General features: G+C 42.9%; 1 protein-coding gene across 2 annotated transcripts in view; it reads left to right on the forward strand.

Annotated features, from left to right (window-relative positions):
* Positions 1–23,748, forward strand: part of LOC123519362 (tyrosine-protein kinase transmembrane receptor Ror2-like) — a 281,796-nt gene extending 258,048 nt beyond the window's left edge. The window contains exons 6-15 of one of the 2 annotated variants that reach the window (XM_045280626.1): positions 10,287–10,411; positions 11,414–11,440; positions 13,686–13,854; positions 14,236–14,429; positions 14,961–15,104; positions 15,502–15,637; positions 15,788–16,030; positions 16,140–16,339; positions 16,629–16,787; positions 18,515–23,748. In XM_045280626.1, coding sequence (XP_045136561.1) covers positions 10,287–10,411; positions 11,414–11,440; positions 13,686–13,854; positions 14,236–14,429; positions 14,961–15,104; positions 15,502–15,637; positions 15,788–16,030; positions 16,140–16,339; positions 16,629–16,787; positions 18,515–19,417 — 2,300 coding nt within the window. In that variant the 3' untranslated portion in view covers positions 19,418–23,748. The remainder of the gene's footprint in view (positions 1–10,286; positions 10,412–11,413; positions 11,441–13,685; positions 13,855–14,235; positions 14,430–14,960; positions 15,105–15,501; positions 15,638–15,787; positions 16,031–16,139; positions 16,340–16,628; positions 16,788–18,514) is intronic. The other variant, XM_045280627.1, reaches the window with a different exon arrangement.
* The last annotated feature ends 2,080 nt before the right edge of the window (positions 23,749–25,828 follow it).

Genomic DNA, 25,828 nt, shown 5'->3' on the forward strand with positions numbered 1-25,828 from the left:
CACAACCTAACTTACCTAACCCAACCTAACCTAATGCCAACCTAACGTAACTAACCACGAAGATCAACTATTCTTTTGCACCAAATCTAACCTTACCTTACCTAACCTAACCGAACCTAACTAACCACAGAAATTAGTCCAGCCTTTGCACACTAGAGGGCTCGTTACAGTGGTGAAGAGAGGGTGGGTGAGCTTGCTAGAAGTAAAGGTTAGTATGTGACTCACCTAACATCATCTCACCTCACTTCACCTCACCTAACCTAACCTAATTTAATCTAACCTCACCTTACCTCATCTCACCTAACCCAACCCTAAGCTAACCTGGCTTTGTAGAGGTGACTGTTGCCTTGGTGAGTGTGAGGCGTGGGGTGCTCGTGGTGTGCAGCTAATTGAGTCACCAGCAGCAGTCATTGTCAATAAGTGTTCGTTAGCAGCTGTGTTTGGGTGGAGTTAGTTACCGTGGTGACTGGCGAGCCCCTTCCATTGTTGTACCCGCGTTAACTAGCATTCTCTCTCTCTCTCTCTCTCTCTCTCTCTCTCTCTCTCTCTCTCTCTCTCTCTCTCTCTCTCTCTCTCTCTCTCCAGCGATTCCTTTTGTGTTTATTTGTTCCTAATTGTTTTGAGAGGAAGGAAAACCATGTGTAGCCTTTTGTGTACTGTGTTTTCCTGTCTGTCTGTCTGTCTGTCTGTCTGTCTGTCTGTCTGTCTGTCTGTCTGCCTGCCTGCCTGCCTGCCTGGATGCCTCGGTACTCGTCCTGCCTTCGCCTCACTGACTGCCTGCCTGCCTGTGTGTGTGTGTGTGTGTGTGTGTGTGTGTGTGTGTGTGTGTGTGTGTGTGTGTGTGTGCGGGGGTCAAGAATTGTTGTCAGTGGCGAAGCTCAGCCGCGGTTACTGAGGCAGATAGAGAGAGAGAGAGAGAGAGAGAGAGAGAGAGAGAGAGAGAACGACAGTGGTTTTGGGAAAGTACGTACAGAGAGATGAGAGTAAAGAGAGAGGAAAAAGAGGAGGAGGAGGAGGAGGAGGAGGAGGAGGAGGAGGAGGAGGAGGAGGAGGAGGAGGAGGAGGAGGAGAAGAAGAAGAAGAAGAAGAAGAAGAAGAAGAAGAAGAAGAAGAAGAAGAAGAAGAAGAAGAAGAAGAAGAAGGAGGAGGAGGAGGAGGAGGAGGAGGAGGAGGAGGAGGAGGAGGAGGAGGAGGAGGAGGAGGAGGAGGAGGAGGAGGAGGAGGAAGGGGGAAGGACATACTCACTTGTGGTCTCGGCAGGTCGCGTTTGGCCCCCATGCCCCCCCTCCCTGCCCCTCCCTGGCTGGTCCAAATTGAAAGCCCGCAGCAGGAGGAGCGCCAGCCTTGTGTCCCATATGTGGGGGAAAATTGAACCTTGTTTTTTTGCCCAAATTCCCTGCCAGTTGTGACCTCTCGCCCTTAGGGACAGCCAGAAGGGACTCTTACTCCTGCTCCTCTTCCTCTTCCTCTTCCTCTTCCTCTTCCTCTTCCTTTTCCTCTTCCTCCTCCTTCTCATTCTCAACAAACAGCCTAGTAAGGATTTCAGGGTTTTCTGCTGTTTCTCTTCCTTTGTGTTCCTTTGTATTCCTTTGTATTTGTATTCCTCCTCCTCCTCCTCCTCCTCCTCCTCCTCCTCCTCCTCCTCCTCCTCCTCCTCCTCCTCCTCCTCCTTTTTCCTTCTACTCTTTTCCTCATTTTTTAATTTCCAGTTTATTTTTCCTTTTTTCATCTTTTTGGCTTAATTGTTAACCGTAAATTTATCTTCGTATTTCATTTATTAGTGTTTGATTTTTTTCTTCGTATATTTGTCGTGTTTTTTATCTTCATTTTCCTCTTCTTCTTCTTCTTCTTCTTCTTCTCTTCTTCTTCTTCTTCTTCTTCTTCTTCTCTAATGGCGTCTCTCATTTCCTACCTTCCTTCTTCCTCTGTCACCTTCCTTCTCTCTTCTCTCTCTCTCTCTCTCTCTCTCTCTCTCTCTCTCTCTCTCTCTCTCTCTCTCTCTCTCTCTCTCTCTCTCTCTCTCTCTCTCTCTCTCTCTCTCTCTCTCTCTCTCTCTCTCTCTCTCTCTCTCTCTCTCTCTCTCTCTCTCTCTCTCTCTCTCTCTCTCTCTTCTTTTTCACCTCCTTCGTGTCAAATTTCAAACATCTACCTACTGTTTCTCATTCCCTCCTTTCTCTCCTCCTCCTCCTCCTCCTCCTCCTCCTCCTCCTCCTCCTCCTCCTCCTCCTCCTCCTAACGCTGTTGTAGAAAAAGAGTTTGTGTGAAGGAATTTAGCACCAGTGAATGAGAATGAGAGGAAAACAAAAAGAAAATAAATAAAGAATAGAAATTGAATGAAGGAAAGAAGAAGAGAGACAAGAAGGAAGGAAGGAAGGAGACGCTGAAGAGGGATGAGCCTTTAGGCGGGCTTAGGCTTGTCTGAGGAGGAGGAGGAGGAGGAGGAGGAGGAGGAGGAGATGATGAGTAATTTCAGTGTGTGGAGATGAGGAAGAAGAAGAGGAGGAGGAGGAAGAAGTGATTAACGAGGCATTTGGGAAGCGAAATAGAGAGAAGAACAGGAGGAGGAAGAGGAAGAAGAAGATAAGGAAGAGAATAATATGAAAGCTAAAGAAAAGGATAACAAGAAGTAGAAAAGTGGAAAAGGTGAACGTGCAATAGTAATGAAGAGGAAATAAAGGAAAAACTAAGATTATGGGAAATTATACAGAAATAATTGAGACGGAGAGAAGAGGAAAGGAGGAGAGGAGAAGAAATGGAGATGGAGATGGAGATGGAGAGGAGAGGAGAGGAGAGGAGAGGAGAGGAGAGGAGAGGAGAGGAGAGAGAGGAGATGGAGATGGAGAGAAGAGGAAAGGAGAGAATAAGACGAAGATGGAATGATGATAAAGGGGTAGACGAAACGAGGAGGAGGAGGAAGAAGAAGAAGAAGAAGAAGAAGAAGAAGAAGAAGAAGAAGACGAAGAGGAAGGAAAGGGATAAATTAAATCGAACAAACAGGTGACGAGAGAGAGAGAGAGAGAGAGAGAGAGAGAGAGAGAGAGAGAGAGAGAGAGCAAGGAAAATCTCTGTGGAATGTCCAATTACTTAGTTTCCCTTTGACAACAATATTGGAGATCCAACCCCCTCACACCCCTCACCCCACTTTCACCCCTCACCCCTTCACCCCCTCCGACATTTACCCTTTCCTAGCATCCCCCCCCCTAACTGACCAAAGAGGGGAGAGGTGGGGAGCTTGATATCCTACCTTGGGAGAGAGAGGAGGGGGGAGGTAATTAAGAAAAAATGTACTAGAGTGAGAGAGAGAGAGAGAGAGAGAGAGAGAGAGAGAGAGAACCTTAGGCGAGTTTGTGATTATATTCTCAATTACTTGTGTGTGAAGGTGAAGGGGAGGGAAGAGGAAGTGAAGGAGAGGGGAGAAGATGGGGAGGAGGAGAGGGGAATGGAAGGGGAATGAACGAGTGATGGGAAGGAAGGGAAGGAAATGAATGGGAATGGGAAGAGAAAGGCAGGAAAGAAACACGAGAAAGGTAGTAGCAGCAGTAGTAGTAGTAGTAATAGTAGTAGTAGTAGTAGCAGTAGTAGTAGTAGTAGTAATAGTTGTAGTAGTAGTAGTAGTAGTAACAATGATAGTACCAAGAAACAAACAGTAATCAATGAACTAAGATAATAATAATAATAATAATAGTAATAGTAGTAGTAGTAGTAGTAGTAGTAGTAGTAGTAGTAGTAGTAAACAATAATAATAATGTGAAGAAGAAAGAGAGAGAGAGAGAGAGAGAGAGAGAGAGAGAGCATGCCATTAAGAACAGGTAATTGTCCATCTTATAATGAGACCAATTAAGGCAGTCTTTCACCCTTAATATCCTCATTAATGCTTCACACCACCACCACCACCACCACCACCACCACCACCACCATCGCCACCACCACCACCATCGCCGCCGCCACCGCCGCCGCCGCCGCCCTTCTCCCCCTCCATCTTGTAACGCCATTATTGTCCACAAGTGTTTATTGGAACCTAATTTGTAGCATGCATTAACTTGAGCTTCTCATTATCCCTACTGCCTCTCCTCCTCCTCTTCTTCTTCTTCCTCCTCTTCTCTTCTTCCTCTTCCTCGTCATCCTCTTTTTCCTCTTTCAGTTCCTTCTATTTTTATTTTTTTTTTTGCTCTCGCCTCTTGTTTCTTATCCTCTTCCATCTCCTCCTCCTTCTCCTCCTCTTCTTCCTCTTCCTTTTCCTCTTCTTCTTCCTCTTCCTCTTCCTCTTCCTTTTATCTCTCTTTCTCTTTCAGTTCTTCCTAATTCTATTCTCTCGTTTCCACTTCTTGTTTCTTATCCTCTTCCATCTCCTCCTCCTCCTCCTCCTCCTCTTCTTCCTCTTCCTTTTTCTCTTCCTCTTTCTCTCAGTTCCTTCTATTTTTTTTCCTTTCGCTTCCACCTCTTGATTCTTATCCTCTTCCATGTCTTCCACCTCCTCTTCCTCCTCTTTCTTTTCCTCTTCCTTCTCCTCCTTTATTTCCTTCTTCATTATCATTACCCCCGTTAATATCTTCCTATCCTCCTCTCCCTCCTCCGTTCTCTACTCTTTCCTCTTTATTCTCTTTCCTTTTCTCTTCTCTTATTCTCTCTTTCTGTCTCTTTCCCTCATTTTCTCATTTTCAATTTTTTCCAGTTTTGTCTATTCCAGCCTAGTCCTCTGTTTCCTCTCCCTTTCCCCTCTTTTCTTCCCTCTTCTGTCCCGTCCCCTCCTCTCTACTCTCCCATTTTCCCTCTCCTTCCCTCTCTTCTCCCCTCTTCTCTCCCGTCCCCTCCTCTCTTCTTTCTCTTTTCCCCTCTCGCATCCCCTCTTTTCTTCTTTCCTTTCTCCCATCTTCTTCCCTATTTTATCCTCTCTTCTCTCCCTTTTCCCCTCTCATTTCCTCTCTTCTCTCTCCTCTCTTCTCTCTCCTCTCCCTTTTCCTCTCTCCTCCCCTCTCCTTCCCTCTCTTTCCTCTCCTCTCTCCCCTCTCCTCTTTCCCCTCTCCTCTCTCCTCCTCTCTCTTTCCTCTCCCTTTTCTCCTCTCTCCTCTCTCCCCTCTCTCCCTCTCGTCCCCTCTTCTCTCCCCTCTTCTCTCCCTCGTCGGTGTTTTCAGGAGTAGTAAATTGTATCGGCTGTTTTCTAATCTCCGCTTGTCTCTTTACCTTCTTTTTTTCCCTGACTGTTCCTGGCTAGTAAATTTTCCTTTCTTTGTCACCTGAAGGGGAAAAAAACATTGACTCTGGGTTCAGTTTGGTTATTCTTTCTTCATTCCGATTGCCTTCTTTATTTCGCTTCTTTAATTGTGTTTGTGTGTGTGTGTGTGTGTGTGTGTGTGTGTGTGTGTGTGTGTGTGTGTGTGTGTTTTTGGTGTGTTTTATGTTCTCTGTATCTGTTTGTATGTGTTTGTCTGTGTCTGTCTGTCTGTCTGTGTCTGTGTCTGTGTCTGTGTCTGTGTCTGTCTCTCTCTCTCTCTCTCTCTCTCTCTCTCTCTCTCTCTCTCTCTCTCTCTCTCTCTCTCTCTCTCTCTCTCTCTCTCTCTCTCTCTCTCTCTCTCAAATAGTCATCAAGGTAGAAAGAATATCGAATAAAAAGTAGAAAAGCAACTTAAGAGGCGAGAAATTCCATTATTATAACCATCAAAAGTTTAGGAAGAAAGAAAAAAGGAAAATTGCATTAAGTTGAAAAAGCAAGTCTCTCTCTCTCTCTCTCTCTCTCTCTCTCTCTCTCTCTCTCTCTCTCTCTCTCTCTCTCTCTCTCTCTCTCTCTCTCTCTCTCTCTCTCTCTCTCTCTCTCTCTCTCTAATAAGGCGCTAAATGTGCTAGTCTTTCTCGCTACAGTTAGCAAAGGTTACTTCATTTCTGGTAACCATCGAACTCTTACGATTTGAGACTCTGATTTCACTTCTATCGCTCACATCCAGTAAATTAGATCCCTGTCCGTCTGTCCGTCCGTCTGCCTGTCCGTCTGTGTGTCTGTGTGGTGTTGCTAGGCGTTGTCCTCCTCTTATTAAGGCCAGGACGATCAAGGGCCTAATGGTGATGAAAGATCGGTAGAGTTAGGTGGTCCTTTTTTTCCCAGGAAGGTCTTGGTCTTGTAGTTGACGGTGGGGCGGTGGAGCTGTGTGGGTGGACGTGGGAGGAATAGTAGTGGGAGAGAGTGTGAGGTTAAAGGAGGAGGAGGAGGAGGAGGAGGATTAGGAGGAGGTGGTGGGGATGGAAATAAGACTAGGTTGAAGGAAAGGAGGGAGATAAGAAGGGAATGTCTGGGTGGAGATTAGAAAGTGTTTGTAAAAAGAAAGAAAGGAAAGAAGGAGAGTAAGATTGAAAGTATTGAGGGAATGAGATTAAAATGTTAGAGATGGATAGATGGAAGATTTTAGAAAAGGGAGATAAGGAAAAAGAATTGAGGAACGAGAGAGAGAGAGAGAAAAAAAAGAAGAAAAGAAGAGAAGGAAAACAAAAGAACACATGAACGAGAAACTGAAACCAAAAGAATAGACGAAAACAGACGAAACAAAACAGAGAATGGAAAAAAAAAAAAAGAAAGAAACACTAAAATTACCACACAATATACGAAGGAAGGAAAGAAGGAAGGAAGGAAGGAAGGAAGGAAGGAAAGAAGAAACAACGAAACAATGTGAGGTGGTTTGATGGATTACATTTGCCCAGGAGTGACGTGTGAATCAGCGTGGATATGTAGCCAAACCCTGCGTGTGTGTGGATGCGTGTGTGGGTGCGAATGACGTGTGGATCTAGATGTGGGGATGACAGATACGTGGAATTTGACAGACATGGATGAGTATGGATGAAAACCGGTAATAAATGAGAAGAAATGGTGTATGGAAGTGTATGAGAGACAAATTTGTATGAAAGATGTGGATGAAAGACAAAGAAGTGGACGAGGATGTAAAATTATAGAGAAAAAAAAAAAGGCTTAAAATAATGATGTAGGGTATGGACAAATGACAAGGCAGGATAATGGAAGATATATGAAGAAGGGAAGAGGGGAAAAGAGATTATAATGATGGGGAAGTGGAGTAGTGAAGGTATACGTGTAAGACTGAAAAATTAACATAGATAGGGGAAAGAAGATAAGGAAGTGGAAGAAGAGAAGGGAAAGTATTGGGGACAGATGGGGAATGTGTGATGGAAGAGAGAAGATAATGAATAAGACTGAAGAATTGATACAGATAGGGGAAAGAAGATGGGGAAGTGGAAGAAGGGAAGGGGAAGTGTTGGGGACAGGTGGGGATGGGGTGAAGGGGTGAAGGGGGAATGACTCGGGGTGCCTAACAAGGGAGGAACACAATTATGTCTGCCAATTAGCAGTAAATTAGCCTGCCTACCAGTGTCTGCATCTGCTTGTGTTCCCCTGAGAGAGAGAGAGAGAGAGAGAGAGAGAGAGAGAGAGAGAGAGAGATAACTAAATATGTTGTAATTTCTGTGTTTCTCTTATTTCTGTCACTTCTCATTATCGTCTTTTCCTTTCCTCCTCCTCCTCCTCCTCCTCCTCCTCCTCCTCCTCCTCCTCCTCCTCCTCCTCCTCCTTCTTCTTCTTCTTCCCTGGGGCTTATATAATTCAGATGACATAGTCGACCTGCCAACCTGCTTCCCGCCGCCCCCCGTTAACAGGCCCCTTCCCCCCATGCAGTAAGCAGTAGTGGCGGCAGGCGAGGCAGCAGACCCCGGGGGAAGACACACTTACACTCTCCTCTGCTGTTTTCTTTTTTTTTTTTTTTTTTTTTTTGTCTTCTTTCTTTTTTCAAGGTGGACAGAACCAGACATTTTTTTTCCTTTGTGTGTGTGTGTGTGTGTGTGTGTGTGTGTGTGTGTGTGTGTGTGTGTGTGTGTGTGTGTGTGTGTGAAATATAGATCCACTTATCTCTTGTACCATTCTGTCTTGTTTTACTCCTTCTTCCTCCTCCTCCTCCTCCTCCTCCTCCTCCTCCTCCTCCTCCTCCTCCTCCTCCTCCTCCTCCTCCTTATTGCGTTACCTGAGCCACGATTTATTTTCTTACTGTGATTTGATTTGCCGCGGTGTCTTTGTGTGTGTGTGTGTGTGTGTGTGTGTGTGTGTGTGTGTGTGTGTGTGTGTGGCTTTGTGGAAGGAAGACAGAAAGGAAAGACAGGTGGACACACACACACACACACACACACACACACAGAGAGAGAGAGAGAGAGAGAGAGAGAGAAAGTTAAGATAAATCAGCCTGTGTAATGAATGGATTTATGGTCTAATCTCCATGAATTAAATCCCACGTATACCATTTTCTTCCTCCCACTTTAATAAATCAAGAAAATATGCATAAATGACACGTATTACTTCAGTCTTATATATTTCCCGTCATGCATTGCGCTGGCCACGTGTCCTGCTTGGTGGGGAGAGGTAGAGGGTAGGAGGAGGAGGAGGAGGAGGAGGTGGAGGGGGGGAGGGGTGAATAAAAGTGAATTATAAATCTCTATTTCCTCAACTGCTGGTGTATGTAATGAATAATTTTCCTCACTGCTAAATTATATAGGGAATGATCTCGTTGGGTTTTAACATATATGGTGGGTCGTGATGAATAATTTTGTGAACTACTACTACTACTACTACTACTACTACTACTACTACTACTACTACTACTACTACTACTACTACTACTACTACTACTACTACTACTCTCTCTCTCTCTCTCTCTCTCTCTCTCTCTCTCTCTCTCTCTCTCTCTCTCTCTCTCTCTCTCTCTCTCTCTCTCTCTCTCTCTCTCTCTCGTCTGTCTATGCCTTTGTGTGTTTAGGTGAAGGATGGGATGGAAAGAGAAGGAAAGCAAACAGTGATGGGAATAATACAATGGTCATCAGGCCCTTCACTAACTCTTCCCTATCACCCCATCAATGCCCCGCCCCGCCCCATCACCGCCCCGCCCCACCCCGCCCCGCCTCCTCTCACCACTTCCATAATATGATCTGAATGTGTCAATTAATCTTCACTTGGTATTCATTCACCGTTCAGAGATGACGTGTGTGTAATAGTACTGATGTGAGAGAGAGAGAGAGAGAGAGAGAGAGAGAGAGAGAGAGAGAGAGAGAGAGAGAGAGAACAGGGTGGCAGCGTTGATCAAGATGGAGAGGGAGGGGGGCGGCACCTCACCTGAACTAAATGGTGATGGATGGGAATTAAATTGCGTTCCACCTGGTCGTGGCGGCGCCCTTGGCTGTGGACGGCTGTGGGAGGGGTGAGGGGGTGGAGGAAGGGGTGAGGGAAGGGGTGGAGGAGGGAGAAAGGAGGGGAAAGAGAATGAGTGAGAGAAGGAGAGAAGGGAAGTGGAAGGAAGGAGTGGAGTGGAGGGTAGGAGGGGCAAGAGTGTACTGGAGGAAAGGGAGGAGGAAAAGGAGGTGAGGAAGGGAGAGGGTGGGAGTGTGGGTGGAGGAAGGAGGGGAGGGGAGTGGGAGGAATTGGTGGGGTGGAGGGTAGGAGGAGCAAGAGAGTGCTGGAGGAGAGGGAGGAGGAAAGAGAGGTGGTGAGGGGGAGGAGAGGGAAAGGTCGTGGGAGGAGGAAAAGGGAAGCAGGAGATGAAGTTCTGGGAATTAAGTTTTTTTTTCCTCCATTCCTGGTAGAGAAGGGAAAAATTATGGCTCAATCACTTTTTCTTCATTTTGTTTTTCATTCTTTGTATATTTTTCTTAATTATTTTTCCATTTTTTTTCAAGTCGCTGTTCTGTTTAACCCATTCAGTACTGGCACACATTTTTACCTTGAGATTTGTGTACGATTAGACTATTTTATTGACGTTAGGAAGGATCTATGGAGGTCAGAAGATTAATGGCCAGTCTTCATTATTTTAATCCCCCACATGAGTTTCTGAAGCTGTATAGAATCACCAAAGAGTAAGCAGAATGAATATGGAAATGCGTCATGCTACTGAAGAAGTTAATAGTGTTCTTGCTACTTCAATGTATCCTTTAAGACATTTTTACCTTACCTTGAGATTTGTGTACGATATCTTATTAACGTTAGGAATGGTCTGTGGAGGTCAGAAGATTAATGGCAAGGGTCTTCACTATTTTAATCCCCACATGAGTTTCTGAAGCTGTGTAAAATCACCAAATAGTAAGCAGAATGAATATGGAAAAACGTCATGCTACTGAAGAGGTTAATAGTGTTCATTCTGCTTTAGTTTCTCTTTTAACAATAATATACTCACCACATATATACTCCATGTCACGTTTTCTTTCCTATTCATTTTTTTCCTACCGACTGTAACGTATTGTGTTTGTCCTTCCAGCTGAGACGCGCATCTCTGAGTACCCTGGCGCCTACAGCATCAACTACGGCACCACCCTGCTGATGCGCTGCGTGGCCCTTGGTGACCCGCTGCCGGAGATAGAATGGTTCAAAGATGGGGATCCGGTGAGTGTCTGGACGATGTGACCTGTAACTAACCTAATCTGGCCAATCATAGCCAATCCTTTATCTAACCTAACCAAACCTTTATATAACCTAACCTAGCCTAACCTAACCTAACCAAACCTTTATCTAACCTAACCTAACCTTAATTTTATCTTGACTTAATCTATCCTAACCTAACCTAACCTAATATTAATTTTATCTTAATTTTACGTAGGCTAACCTAACCTCATTTTAACCTAACGTGACTTGATTTGAACCTAACCTGATCAAACCTAACTTTAATTTAACCTAACCTGACCTGACCTAACTTGTTCTGACCTAACCTAACCTAACCTGTCTCCACCTGTCCTTGTTTTGTTGGTGTTGTTCTTGTTTTCTGCCACACCTGTTTACTTTGTGTTTCCTTTTGTATTTGTGTGTGATTGAAATGTCTCCCCCTTCTCGTCCTTTTTTTCTTAATGTTTTAGTTCATTTGTCACTAATATAGCTATGTGCATGTGTCTTTACTATGTGTTGTTGTTGTTGTTGTTGTTGTTGTTGTTGTAGTTTATGTGTTCTTTGATTTTTCTTTTCTTTTTGTCTTGTTGTTGTTGTCTTTCATATATTTCTTTAGTACTTTAATTTTTATCATTATTTCCATCACATTTACCTTTATTTTCCCCTTTATCTGTCTTACTTCTGTCATTGCATGTGGTTTATGTATCGTATCCTCCTAATATCTCCTCTTTTCCCACTTGTACGAGTATCACATGTATTTTTTTTTATTCCATTGTATCACTATTTAGATCCTTCCGTGTGTTTCCTCCTTCACTGTATCGTATTTCTTAAGTAGCGAAGGGAATTGGTGCAAGTGTTGACAAGTGTGTGAAGGAAAGGAGACGTGAATATAGGCTAGTATTCTGCTAAGCTGTAGGTAGAAGCGTGAACATAACACACTATAATACTAAGGCTACAAGTCACTCTTAATTTATCCATCATCTGTTCTCTATTCCCCCTCACTAGCTGCCGATGTACGAGTGGAAGAACGAGGTGAGTGGATCTTTTTGGTTTTGAGTTGAGTTACGTTAAGAATTCCTTTGCCACTGTCACTGATCTCTGCTCCCTTTCTCCTCCTCCTCCTCCTCCTCCTCCTCCTCCTCCTCCTCTTCCTGTGGTCTTTTTCGTGTCGTGAAGCTGGCCACTGCGACTCCAGGGGAATGGCAAAAAGAAAAGGAAAAAAGAGGACACGTAGCCATGTATTGATTCTTCCCAAGGGTGGTTTTACGTATTTCTTTTGAGGAGGAGACCTGGTGGCACTCCTCCTCCTCCTCCTCCTCCTCCTCCTCCTCCTCCTCCTCCTCCTCCTCCTCCTCCTCCTCCTCCTCCTCCTCTTCCTATGACACAGCATCTAGTGTACGTGGCAGTTGAGTATTGTGTCAAACATGTGTCGTTGTGTGTGTGTGTGTGTGTGTGTGTGTGTGTGTGTGTGTGTGTGTGTGTGTGTGTGTGTGTGTGTGTGTGTGTCGTACGTCCTCCAGTGCAGCGGTAACATTGTCAGTCGAGAAGAGAAGAGCAGAGAAGAGAATGGTGAATAAAAAAGAGAGAAACGTTAAAGGAGAAGAGAAAGGAGAGGAAAGATACAAGAGGAAAAGGAGGAGAGAGAAACTGACCTGTCCATTTCATCTCTTCCTCCTCCTCCTCCTTCACCTCCTCGTTCCAGAATCCCAGTGTGTCCTCGCTCCGGTAACTGTCCAGAGATTTATTGGATATCAATCAGCAACGAACCGCCTGCACTGGCCATGAAACCTGCACTTTTCTTGAGTCTGCCTTTCACCTTGCGTCCTTTGCCTCTCGTTTTCTTTATTCATGCGCCTTCCAGCGTATGTACCCCATCACTTTTTTGTTTGTTTTTTACTCTTTTTATTCTTACTTTCTTTTCCGCGGGTCCTTTTTATACTTCTTTTCGTCCTCCTCTTCTCTCAGGATAGCTTAGCATGGAGTTAGCGAGTGCGTGCGGGGATCAGCTTGCTTCTCTGTCTCTCCTCGCCTCACTACTACTCCTGCTGCCCTTACCCCCCCGCTCAGCCAAGCCCAGCCTTCCCTCATCCTCGTCCCCAGCAGGCGGCGGGGCGTCTCTAGGGGAAAGGGTCCGTGGGGGGTAGGAGGAGAGTTGATACCCGAAATAATCCTTGCTGCATAAGAGGCTTTTCCCTATTACTCTGCAGTGTGAGAGTGTCTTTACCTGCAGGCACCAAAGGGTTTATGTTGAAGTATTTTTCTTTACCCTTGTATCTCTCTTGTCTCTCTCTCTCGCTCTGACCTCTCCTCCCCCTACTCTCGTTTCTTCCGTTCTGTTTTTCTCTTCTGTTCTCTCTCTCTTTTTTTTCCTCATGTATTATGTGTGGGTTAAGGATTTCACGCTCATGTTCTGCTGGAGTGTGCGTTGCGTGAGTTGTTTTGTGATCCCGTTGTGAAAGAGAAAGATATTTCGCATTATTTTGTTTTGCGCTGCGGTGTTTGTCGTTTGTCCGTTAGACCAATTTTGTCCGTATTATTTTTTTTTTTTTATTATTATCTGTCATTGTCATCATCCTCACCACCACCACCACCACCACCACCACCATCATCATCATCATCTGTCATTCCTCTGCAGAACAAAGGCTATCTCAATCTTCCATTTTTTTTTTTCTATTATCATTATTATTTTTATGTTGGCGTGGTCCTTTTTGTCTAGATGAACAGCTGACATACTTACGCTGTTATGAGATAGAAAGTGGATGATAAAAAGTGGATAAAGGAAGCTTAACACTGAAGAGAAGATGAAGAGAAAATAAGGAGAGTGGAAAAGCATAAGCTGGATACACACCGCTCCTCATCCACCACCTCCCACAGCATTATTATTTTTTTTTTACATGTGCTTTAATCAGTCAGCACTCAGCACTCAGCACTCACCCTCCTAACACTATAACAACCCTTTCCTTCCTGCCATATCGTTATTGCATCCTTAAGTGTCCCAGTCAGTCAATCATCCACTCTTTCAGTTAACCGCTTCTCTCTACCGCAGGTTTGTGGCTAACTCTCTTAATCTTTTAGGGAACTGGTAATGAAATGGACCTTTTCTATTTTTTTTTCCTTGTTTCGCTATTCCATAAAAAAAAGAATTGTCCCTCTCCTTTGGCTGAGTGAGCCTTTTTTTCCTTTATATTTTTGTTTCCCTTGACCAGTTCTCCTCTCTTACATAAAAGGAAAAGAAAAAGAAACACTCGCTTGACTCACTCCCGCTCCTCTCCCTCAGATATTGCACGGGATAGAGTTCACGCCGTTCACCAAGTATGCTCGCTCAGTGCTCACCGTGAACGCCACAGCCACGGCCAACTACACCTGCTCTGCCGAGAATGTGGTGCAGAACAGACGCACCACCGACTCCAGGACCTTCACCGTCTCCGTCGTGCACCCCGTCAGCCGTGAGTACCCAGGGCCAGGGAACAAAGGGTGTGAGGCGTCTCCTGGGGGACTCCTGGTGGTCTGAAGTGTCATTTTTCAAGGTTGTCTCTTTTCCAGGGTGTTTCTTCTGTTTTTTTTTTTTTTTTTTTTTATATAGTTTCGTAATGTGGAAGTTTTCTCTCTCTCTCTCTCTCTCTCTCTCTCTCTCTCTCTCTCTCTCTCTCTCTCATTTTGAAATACTGGTACATAACTACATACTCTTCTCAAAGGAAATAGTCTGTCACGTGCGCATTGTACACACACACACATACACACGAAGATAGTGGACATGTAGGGTGTATTAAAGGTTAATGTGTCTTTTGTTACCCTCTATAGTGATGTTTGTGACACTTTCCCTGCAGCCATCAGACGACCGCTTGGCTACTGTGCGCCTTACAATGGTCGGGTGTGTAAGAAGCACCTGAGAGGGCCGGGCCTGGTGTGGTACAACATCACCGCCACAGACCAGGGCGGGTGGCTGAATGAACACATCACGAGGGAGCTGTGGTCCGAGATGATCAACAACTTCCGTGAGCTTTGTCGAGAGGCAGCCGAGGTGAGCTTTGTTGACTAAGGGGCCGCCGTGGTACAGTGGAACCATGCGTGCTTTGGGGTCCGAGGGGTCTCCAAGCGCACGGGTTCAAATCCTGTCCACGGTCCGAGTGTAGGTTGGGCTTCCTCAGCGGGTGGGCTTTGAGATAGGAGGTACCCCCAAAAAGTATCCCCTTTAGCCCATAAATTCCCGTGAAAAGCCCACATGGTATTAAAAAAAAAAAAAATTGTGGGAACCCTTAGTTAACCTTTTCACTTCCAGGACATGTTTTCATATTCATTCTGGTTACTATTTGGTGATCATACACAGCTTCAGAAACTTTAGTTGTTATTGAAATAGTGAGGACTCTGGCTATTAATCTTCTGTCCTCCAAAGACCCTTCCTAATATCGATAAAATCATCCAATCACACCCAAAACTTAATGTAAAAAATGTGTCACAGTACTGAAGGGGTTAAGATGAAAATGTACTGCGATGAACAACAGAAAAATTTACTGTTTAGTTCTTGTTTATTAATCTTTCTTGGTCCTTTCAGAAACTGTTGTGTCACTTTGCCTTCCCCAAGTGTCAGCTGAATGACGGGTACCAGGTGGGGCTGCCGCTGTGCCGGGAGGACTGCATAGCTGTCCGCAGCCTCTTTTGTGTCAACGAGTGGCTTCTCATCGAGCAGAACAAGCAGGTTCTAATCCTTCTGCTTATGTTAACACTGTTCTCTGCTTGGCTCCTCTGATCACACCCTCATATCTCTATCTTGTCCTATCACTCCAATTCCTCATGATTCCTCAATACAAAGGTGCCTCTAGTATTTTGCATCTGGTAATTAGTGGGACCTGAAGAGGTAGCTATTCTGATTTCCCTTGGATTGACTATTGCTTCCACATTAGAGACCCGTCACTGTGTGCTGACCAAATAACAAAGGTGATAGTGTCTGGTATGGAGGCGAACATTCTTCACTTTCTCTCGCTGTGAACTCTCCAAGCCCTGGTTTAACACAGCCAGTTCTCATACTGTACATGATAGAGAGGCAGTCCACAAAAGATACTTGAGCCTTCTATCATCTTAATATTCTTTTTCAGGAGAACAGGGTGTTGAAGTCTCGAAACCATTTCCGGCTTCCCAACTGTGATGCCCTGGAGAGTTACGGCAACGGCTCCCGGAAGTCAGTGTGTTCTCACATTGGCCTCACCAGCATTGACCACAGCCAAGTCACTTGTGAGTTGAGAAGTGTGGCAGGAAGCATGCATGGTATTTTCCCTCTGCTTTGAAGAGGGCTTGACATTATCAACAGAGAATATACTGGTGTGTACATAATTTTCTGTTCTTCCATACACCTGCACAAATTGACCAGCGGTGCTTCCTCAGATGACTGCAGGAAGGCACGGGGCCGTTGGTATTTTGGCACCGTAAATGTCACCAGCAATGGAATTCCGTGCCAGCGATGGGACTCCCAGGAGCCACACAGCCACCACCGGCCACCCAGCGTCTTCCCAGAGATACAGAATGCTGAGAACTACTGTAGAAATGCTGGAGGAGAGGAACCCTACCCTTGGTGCTACACTACTAACCCTCTCATCAGATGGCAGCACTGTTCCATCCCCTTGTGTGGTGAGGTGACATGCTGAATAGCACTGCACTAATCCAATCTGCTACTATTATTACTCTTAGTGATACTGCAACTACTACTGTTACAACTAAAGTGCTCTTCATTTTACAGGTGAAGGTGGCAGTACACCTGGGGGAGTGTTCCTTCATGATGAGATTCAGGCCAAGATGCTTCCTAGTCCCTGGCTGATCCTGATAGCTGGAGGTGCTGGGCTAGGGGGCCTCCTGCTGCTGGCCCTCAGTGCTCTCCTCATCTACAAGTTGGTCCACGCCCGGCACGGCTATTCCTCCCCCAACTCCCAGACGGGGAATGTAAGCTCACCACACACTAACATACAATCATTGCTTTGGAGTGGAATTGTCACTTATCAATTGGAGAAAATAATTGATTAGAAGACAGTTATTGGTTATGAATATAATTGTTGGTTATAGACAAAGACTGAAGACAGATATGAGTAGAAATGAGATAATGATTGGTTTGATAAAAGAAAAGCATGGAAACACACACACACTGACAGTAAGTAGATAAGTAAAAGATACATAATTATAGAAAGTAGATGATATATGGACATCTTTCCTCATTGCTGCTTGCTTCCACCAGCCGGATGCTGACATTGACATCACGAAGCTACCACGGAACTCAGCCTACCACCAGACCTGTGCACAGCTGAACCCTAAACTGGAGAAGCTGCAGTACGACAGGAACAGCATCATCTACATCCGGGACCTTGGGCAGGGAGCGTTTGGCCGAGTGTTTCAGGTAAGTTGTGTTGTGGCATCCAATAACTTGCTCTTCAGTTGACTTGTAATGAAAACACTAGCATGACAATCTATGCATAAAGAGCAAGGTATGTAATGTAGAGTTACATTATTACCTAGGATGAAAATTTAATGTTGCCATGTACATGTAGGGGTGGGACACATTTCTCCTTGCTTAGTGGTTCCCAACAGTTGAAGTGGTAGTCATAGTCAACATTCCATGTTTTGCAGTTTGGGAAGGTATGTATTACTGGCTGCAAAAGTTTACCTTTCTTTTTCTTTTCTTTTTTTCTTTTTTTTCTATTACTTTCCTAATTGATTTCATAGAAAGAAGCTACAATGAGGAGCTGATCAGAGAAGGGAATAAGATCAAATGTTGGGAACTGCTGCTTGCAATTGCTGTGATCCACTGTGTGCTACAGTTCTGATCTTCTCTTACCATCCTTTCTACTACAAAAATGTTAAATTTGAATCAACCTTTCATATTTGACAAGATATTAATCTATGTTAAGCTATGTAAGATTTCTTTGATAGTCCTTAAAACTCTTTTATTTATAATCAACCATGTTTGGATTATTGCTTAAAGTCAAACTATACATAAATACATGGATAATAAAGATGACATATCTCTAAAGGTGAATATCATGTAAGACAAAAGTTTTCTTTGCTAGTTCTTTCCTAGTGCAATGTTCCTGAGCCACATCACTACTAACAAGCATTCATCACAAGCTGAACACGGCAAGAATCTTTGTCTTACTTGGTAATTTTCTAACAAACCATCATGTGTCACCCTGACCCTCCATTTGATTGAGTGAAGTCCTCCAGTTCATGTAGGTAGTTATGCATCTTGAATCAACACAGTATTGATTTGAGAAGTAGTACTGCTGAGCCCACGACCCAATGAAGTGGCTGCATACCAGGGAGTGGAGTGTGCCTGTGCGCTGCATGGCGGGCAGGAGGGAATGCATTAATGGCTCTTGGCTGCACTTTATGCCCTTTTCTTCCTCATGCTGTACTTTTCTTAAAGTTGGGGAATGAATGAATAGCATTGTGCCTAATAATACTGCAAGTATGGTACAGTGTATAGGAAGTAGTATAACAACAGTGTATGTCTTCAAATCAAAGATGTGAATATAGAAATGGTATGCATATCTTCATGTCTCACAGGATAAATCTATTGGAAGCTAAATTATATTTTGTAAATTTATAGAAATATTTTCCTCATTGATTTTGTGATTTGGTTTTGTCCAAATTTTATTTTGTGTATCAAATATATTCAGCTTACTTCATTCTCCCAATAAGACCTAAACTTGGCAACTCAGTTGTCTACACTGACACATTTAAAATTTTCCTAAATCACAACAATCTAATCCTCCAAACACTGCCACCAATAATTTTTTTGACTCTGGTTCTAAAAATTTATTCCACCTCTAGAACTTTCTGATTTACATGTTGCCTTCCACCTGGAGGTTACTTCCTACAAATTAGAATATGTCCAAACATGCGTCATATCTAAACTAGTTCTCTTTTATGTGCAGTACAAGACAAGCTCTTCTTGGATATAGACAGCTGCCTCTCTGTAGGTATGTGCTGTTCTGTCCATTTCCACTTGTGACTGACATAGCAAAGATATAGTCAATCTTCCCTGTGAGGTGTGAAGAGTATAATTGTGTAAAGGTGCCAAGGGGAAGCTGTGCTCCCATCATGACGCCATCACTTCACTTTCAGGGCAAAGCTCCAGCACTTGTTCCTGGTGAAGAGTTAACAATGGTTGCTGTCAAGGTACTAAAGGAGGAGGCTTCTGAAGACATGCTTGGTGACTTTGAGCGGGAGGCTTGCATCTTGGCTGAGTTTGACCACCCCAACATTGTGCGCCTGCTGGGCGTGTGTGCTGTGGGGCGCCCCATGTGCCTCCTCTTTGAGTACATGGGACGTGGGGACCTCAATGAGTTTCTCAGAACGTGCTCCCCCACCAACTACATTGTGCGCTCCACCAACGGGGATGCATTCAGTGACACAAAGCTCACATACAAAGACATGCTGTGGATCGGCACGCAGATTGCAGCCGGCATGGTTTACCTCTCAAATCGTAAGTTTGTCCATCGAGATCTCGCCACCAGAAATTGTCTCATTGGGGAAGATATGACAGTGAAGATTGCAGACTTTGGTCTGTCCCAGAAGATTTACATTGCCGATTATTACCGCGGCGACGACAGTGATGCAATTCCCATCCGCTGGATGCCTCTAGAAAGCATTTTGTATAACAAGTATACTGTTGAGAGTGATGTGTGGGCTTATGGAGTGTGTCTGTGGGAAATATTTTCATTTGCACTCCAGCCATACTATGGGATGACTCACGAGCAAGTGGTCTGCTTCCTAAAGGAGGGCGGCATCCTGTCCATCCCTGACCACTGTCCGCCAGAAGCCTATGCAGTGCTCACCTGGTGCTGGCAGCGGCGCCCCCATGACAGGCCCTCCTTCCCGGCCCTCCACAAGGCCCTCATTGATCTGGCAGCCGAGCGGCCAGTCGTGGTGCCGGAGCCTCCGCCCAGCTCGGCAATGTCTGGTTCAATACCTCCCACCCCCCGGCCTGGCTCCTGTGTCCCAGATCCCCCACAGCAGCATGTATGAGGTGGCAGGGCAGGTTTCTGGCAAAGGGGGGAGGCTTGGTAGGTGTGTGTGTGTGTAGTGTTGGGACACACATTGTCATGTTGAGTAATGTGTTGAAGGAAAGCCAGTGTGATGGACTTACATTGCTTCTGTGAAAGGTGATTTAGTTCATTTTCAAGTGTCCACTCTCATCATTTTGAGGCAGCATGTGTATGCAATACATAGGTATTCTTCATAACTTTGTACTGACTGTGTCAGTCTGCGGTAAGTACTAACAATTTATTTAAAATTTCATGTATCATTTATTTATAATTTCATATTTCACTTTGAAGGTAAAGGTGTATTTCTTTTTTTTTTTTTTTTTTTTTTTTTTTTTTTTTTTGTACTGTACGCTGAAGGAAAACTTTACATTAGCTTCCTTATGCACAACTTTAATACTGTGCTAATTTTTTTATGCTGTTTTGTGGATTTTTATTAATTCATTCATTTGCATTTTTACACTTTTGCCAAGAATGGGTCTCAGGCATTCAGTTTTTGAGATCTAAGCCAATAAATATTAAACCTTTACTTGAATTTGGCCAAGTGTACATAAAGAAAATGTGTTGCTATTTCTATGAGTAGTGACTGTAGGGTTTTCTTATTCCTCAAATGCTATCCTGTAAATAATGTAAAAATTAGATTGTCAGAAGTAGCTGCAGTTTTATGTAAGGATTTTCTAATTGTAAATACAAAACTGTGCTGAGGCATGGTTGATCAACAGAATCTTTTAAATTATAATTGTAAAAAGCCAGTGATCTGCCTTTTGTAACATATATATATAGTTTTTTAAGTCATGATTACATCTTAAGTGAATGTTTCAATATTTGCAAAAGAGTACATGTGCAAACTGCAGCATGATGTAAGTCCACCCACCGAAAGTCCCAAACCAGTGAAATATTAATGACTACTTGTAAAGAACTGCAAATGTAAACTTTTCTCAACTCTCAAGGCTCTCTTTCTGTGGAGGCTGAAATTGTAACAAAAGCTTTAGTTTCTAACAGTGAAAGCAAGTTTATTGGAGATTTGTTTGATCACTTTTGTCCACAGCTTCTCTTTCTCCTTTTTTTCTTTTAATGTAACATAATGCACATGATACATAGAGCAGTTATTGCCAGTTGCATTGTCGTATGGAAATCAATATAGTACATCACTTGACAGATTCCGTTTAAGATGTAATTGTTATGTACAGAGGTTAAGCAGATTCCTTCATGTGTGGTGAGGACTTGAGACACCCTCAGTGCAAGACACATGACATCTTTGCTGTGGAGTGAGTCTGTAGCAGTGGCGGCATCAGTGGCGATGGAACGAATGGTGCAAGTTATGAATCATTCTAAGGGAGGATTGCTTTTGTATTGAGCCAAGAAATACCTTGCACCTCTTTATAATTTACATATCATTTATCCTCAGAGTTATTCTCACTTGTCCTGGTGACAGAAAGCCACAACAGTCAAGTACTTTATGTTGAGCAGCAGTGTTTGAGTTTACAGTATGTACACATTGAGTCAGTCTTATGGCATTGTATAGTAATTGTAAGAGGCTTGAATCACTGTTAGCTTTATTTTTTCAAACCAGTGCATTGTAAGGAAGACTGATACTTTTTCCGCTGTGATAGTATTAATTTGGAAAGAAGGATACTTTAGATGTCAAAGGTTACTGAGCATCTCCACTCTTGACTGTCATAAGAGACAACCTGATGAACTGCACTGGACTGTTTTCTGTACAATTTGTGGTCAGTCTCGTGACACTCATAGTAGTGTATTGCAATGTTTTGAAGTCACAGTGAACAAGATACATTATTTCCAAATTGTTAGCATTGTGTACTTGATGTTTATTTATTCTATTTATTTTTATTGATTTTGTTTATTTATTCTTTTCTTTTCTTTTTTTATTGATATGTTTTTTAATTTTTGGTATGTCTTGGTTGATGAATCTGGCAGCTAGGTAGTATGTAGGGAGATGCATTTTCTTTATGTATTGTTTTCACTCTTGTTAGCAAGAGCTGATCAAAAGTAACACCACACAATTGTCTCTGTTTGGTGAGCATTTCTGTAATGTTAGAAACACAATTGATATTACTCACATTTCAGACAAGGACGTGTGTTTAGTGTTACAGAATGAAATGTCATGAGACATTTTCTTGGTTTTCATTTTGCATGATGCACAACATTTGATTGATGTTCTTTTCAAACCTTGGTTCATCTTGGCTGTGCCATTAGTCACTTCATCAGTATTAAATCAAAGATTTCTTTGTCTACAGGTAGATTTTATGTTGATTTTTTTTTTGGTAGGAGTGCATAACTCTATTTCATTGTTAATTTTAATTTTGTATTCATTCATTTTACAGTGAATGACTGTTTTTATATATTTTACCAGCAAACACATCACCTTAGGGTCCAGTCCTCTCAAGCCAATGATATTGATTAGTCTGAGTTTCTTAATGGTATTATTATTAATAAGGTTATCAATTTTGTAAGGACATGAATCTTTACCCAAAGTTTTCTTTATTAAGCATTTTCTATCATTTGTATGATTATAGACTCCTCTCTTTTAAGTATTATAATCCTTTTTTTATGCTATTTTAAGTTAAAGCTATATGAGCATACTATTCTTGAACATGTATTTGTAATGTGCTTCTTTATTTTGTGTAGTATTGTTGGTAGTGAACAACATTGGCACTATAAATCAAAGATCAGATACTCACACTGTGAAGTCTAGCAAATGTGTGCTAATCAATTCATTAATTTCCAAATTAAACAGTATTTCATAAACCGAAAGTGTCACTGAAAAATGCATTATTATTATTATTATTATTATTATTATTATTATTATTATTATTATTATTATTATCATCATCATTATTATTATTGACTAATTTATTTATTAATGTAATTTTACCTTGTTTCATTCATTAGCATATACTCATACATGCCTTGATCAGGAAGCTTCAAAGTCTTTTAGATTAACAGACATCTTCACAGAGGTGGCAGTTCTGTGGTGTGGGCAGGCACAGTGAAGCACCGATATTGTTTCCCATGTAATATTTGGTGAGGAGGGAGAACACAGTACGACGCTTGATGCATTCACTAGGCCAGTAGTGTGTGGAGGAGTGGAGTGGTGCAACACAATTTGTCAACATTCCCCTGTGTTTAGTATAGTCTGATTTGTAGTGCATTCTGAAGGCATCTGTATCATCTCATATGGGATGAGTTTTGTTGAACCAGGCATATGTATGGACTGTGAGGGCAGCAATATGTTTGTGTGTGTGTGTGTGTGTGTGTGTGTGGTTTGCAGTTTTTACTGCAGTTGAAGAAGAACAGTGAATCATTTGAAATAATTGAATTTCCCTGATCACATGTACAAAACCAGAGATCAGTGAAATATTTTTGTAATATGGTACAGTTATTTTTTGTGCTGATGGTTTGCATGGGTTTGAGTGTTATGTCAGAGCACAAAAATGGTGGTCCCTTTTGATGGTGAGTTAGGTAATGTTTTTACTTTTAATTTAGCACATACATAATTTTAACCTTAATTGTAATGGTGAATGGTTTAAATAAGTTTCAAAGTGATTCCAAAACTTTCCAGTTTTTATATCTTATCTAGTCCAGCAAATGATATTTACCAAAATACAACCATGTTTCCTAGCAGAGACATGTAAGTGTGTGTGTGTGTGTACCAAGGAAGTGAGTGTTAGCTGGGTAATGAGGTCACCAGGTTAAAGATTTGATGTTATTACTTCTAAGTCTTAAGCCGTACACTTCATAAGATCTCACCCACAGAACAGGCCTGAGTAACAACTGAATTGTGATTATGATTAAGTTTTTATGGACCTGTGAAAACAAAGTGTTGATAAGAGTGTGCAAAGTGAAGAAGGTCTCTGTGGAGTTTACAGTGTTATGAAATGGCCAGCTTTCCATGTCAAACCATTCCTGAAAAGTTTGTAATAGTACATGAATTATGTGTGACTGGTCCTCATAAAAGTCTTATATGTTTTGTATCAATTTAACATGAAAGAGTACACAGTTGTCTTCCCAGGCCTTACCCCAATCATCAGTGTGTTGTGTTAGGTATTCTATGAAGTGTGGCGCTTGTGGGGGCCAGTAAAGCAATGCACAGACCGCACTGGTTTACTGTAGGGCAAGTAATGTGAAACAAGTGAATAAATAAACAAATAATAGTAAGTTATCTTGATTTGGGTGAGTCATGTAAGTGACATGTGACTTGTGTGTTTGCCCTGTTCATTTTCAGTTTAGTTGAGATCAAATTTTTCATTCTCGACTATTCCTGTCTTTAGCAATACAATAACTTAACTGCAATTATTGTTTTCTTCAACATTACCTTTCATAGTGTGTGTGTGTGTGTGTTTTGCCAATGGTTAGATGTACACTTTTCTGTTCTGATCTAGTGAGCCCTTCAACACTTCTACCCATGATATCAAGCAGACAATTAGCGTATGCTGTAAATAATTCTGCAAACCCAAAGAATTACTAAAATTATAAGAAAATGTCAAGTGCATTGAAAAGAAACCTTGCATTTGTTTATCTACTGTTATTGGCAATTCTCATTATATATATTCCGAATTTCAATGCATATGTGATCTGGGGCCATGAGGTATTCCAACCACGTCAATCATTACTATAGTCTCTATTCTAAAGTGGCTCGCGGGTTGTCAGATCTTGAGGAAAACCGTGAGTTACCCTTGTAATAAGTGCGTTGATAACAGAAAACAAGCATCATTCACATCAAATCAATAACGTTATCAATAAGCTACAATATGTTTTAAATCCAGGAGGCATTTTAGAGCAGACAAACTATTGCACTGTGATCGCCCCTCTGAATCAAGGCGCCAAAAACTGTGCGCTGTGCAGTGACTTAATACGCCACACAGTATAGTTCCCGTACCGTGTCATCTCTGTCAGCCTTACTTGATACTGTATTGGGTAATTCTGAAAAATAATTGAATCAACCTGAGAGAGAGAGAGAGAGAGAGAGAGAGAGTTTCCCTGTCATTAACTGTCAGGTAGCCATTGAACCAGACCCCGTAAAGATGACGGTGTGTTCCTGCCTCATCATGTTTTCCGCCTTTCTCGTCGTCTCAGCCGTTATGCAGCCCCCTGACTCGCCACACAGGTAAATGAGAGACTAATTACTTGTCAAGCTCCTCAAGTAACAGGTGTCATGACGGATACAAGGCAGGAAGTTAGGGAAAGATGAGATTGTTCCCGCCAACTGTGTTTACATCTCGTCACTTAGTTTGGCGTATGTTTCCTCTTGGTGTTACACTGAGCTCTACCTTGTTATATGAGGGAAAAACTGGCCAAAGGCAACATAAAGGTCCACTTTGTTGCCAGTCCTAGATAGTTAGCCCCTCATCCCTGGCCCGCCTGCCCCCAAAAAAGGGTAAGTGTCTTGAAATCTTCCTAAATGAAGTCAAGTAGGTAAATGTTTAGTATGTGCCCTTGTCAGCTGCGCATGACACCGTTGACACGCTGCTTGTTGTGGCGGTACTCACACTAATTGCTACCTACTAGCTACTGTACACTTGCTGCTTCAAGTCTAGCAAGTTTCTCTCTCTCTCTCTCTCTCTCTCTCTCTCTCTCTCTCTCTCTCTCTCTCTCTCTCTCTCTCTCTCTCTCTCTCTCTCTCACACAATGGGCTATTACTGACTGATGCTATTGATGCTTTTGGAAATGAACACATCAAATCAAAATACTAGACCAAATTTTGCATTTGCTCAGAAGGTCTAAGGAGACTAATGGCCATATTTGGTAAACAAAGGATGTCTTGTCAATATTTGCCACAAGATAGCAAGAGATGCAACATTTTAGCAGTGAGAAAGAGGCTGAAGACAGAGTGTGATTGAGTGCGTGAAAGAGAGTGTTGAGGTGGGATTGGGTGAGTTTGTTGTGTGTGAGATGTGTGGGCATGACAGGAAGGTCGTTGACTTTTCTGAGTGTATGGTGTGTAGGCTCAAGAGCGAGAATTTAGTTCTTTCTCTTGAGCACCGAGAATTGCGAGAGGAAATGAGAAAGCTAAGTGAGGGCGACAGGGTGGCTTGGCCCTCTGTCGGGAAGAGCAGAGTGGGGAAGAGGGAGCAGGCGAGCCAGACTGGGAAAGATAGTAGTCAGGATGGGCAGAGATGGCAGGTTGCGAGGGAAAGGAAAGTGGAGGCAGTTAGGGAGGATAGGACTAAACCTGTTGAGTGTGAAAATAGGTTCAGTTTGTTGGAGGGGGAGGGGGAGAGTGAGAGTGGAGTGAATGAGGTGGTTGTGGTAGTGAAAGGAAAGAGAAGGGGGTAGAGGAGAGGAGGAGGACGGTTGTGCTTAGCACACCTTAGGTGTGTGTGGTGGGTGACTCTCAGGTTAGGTACTTAGATAGCACTTTCTGTGGGAAAGA

The sequence above is a fragment of the Portunus trituberculatus genome, chromosome 45 (genome assembly GCF_017591435.1).
Source record: "Portunus trituberculatus isolate SZX2019 chromosome 45, ASM1759143v1, whole genome shotgun sequence".
In the NCBI taxonomy this organism is placed as follows: Eukaryota; Metazoa; Arthropoda; class Malacostraca; order Decapoda; family Portunidae; genus Portunus; species Portunus trituberculatus.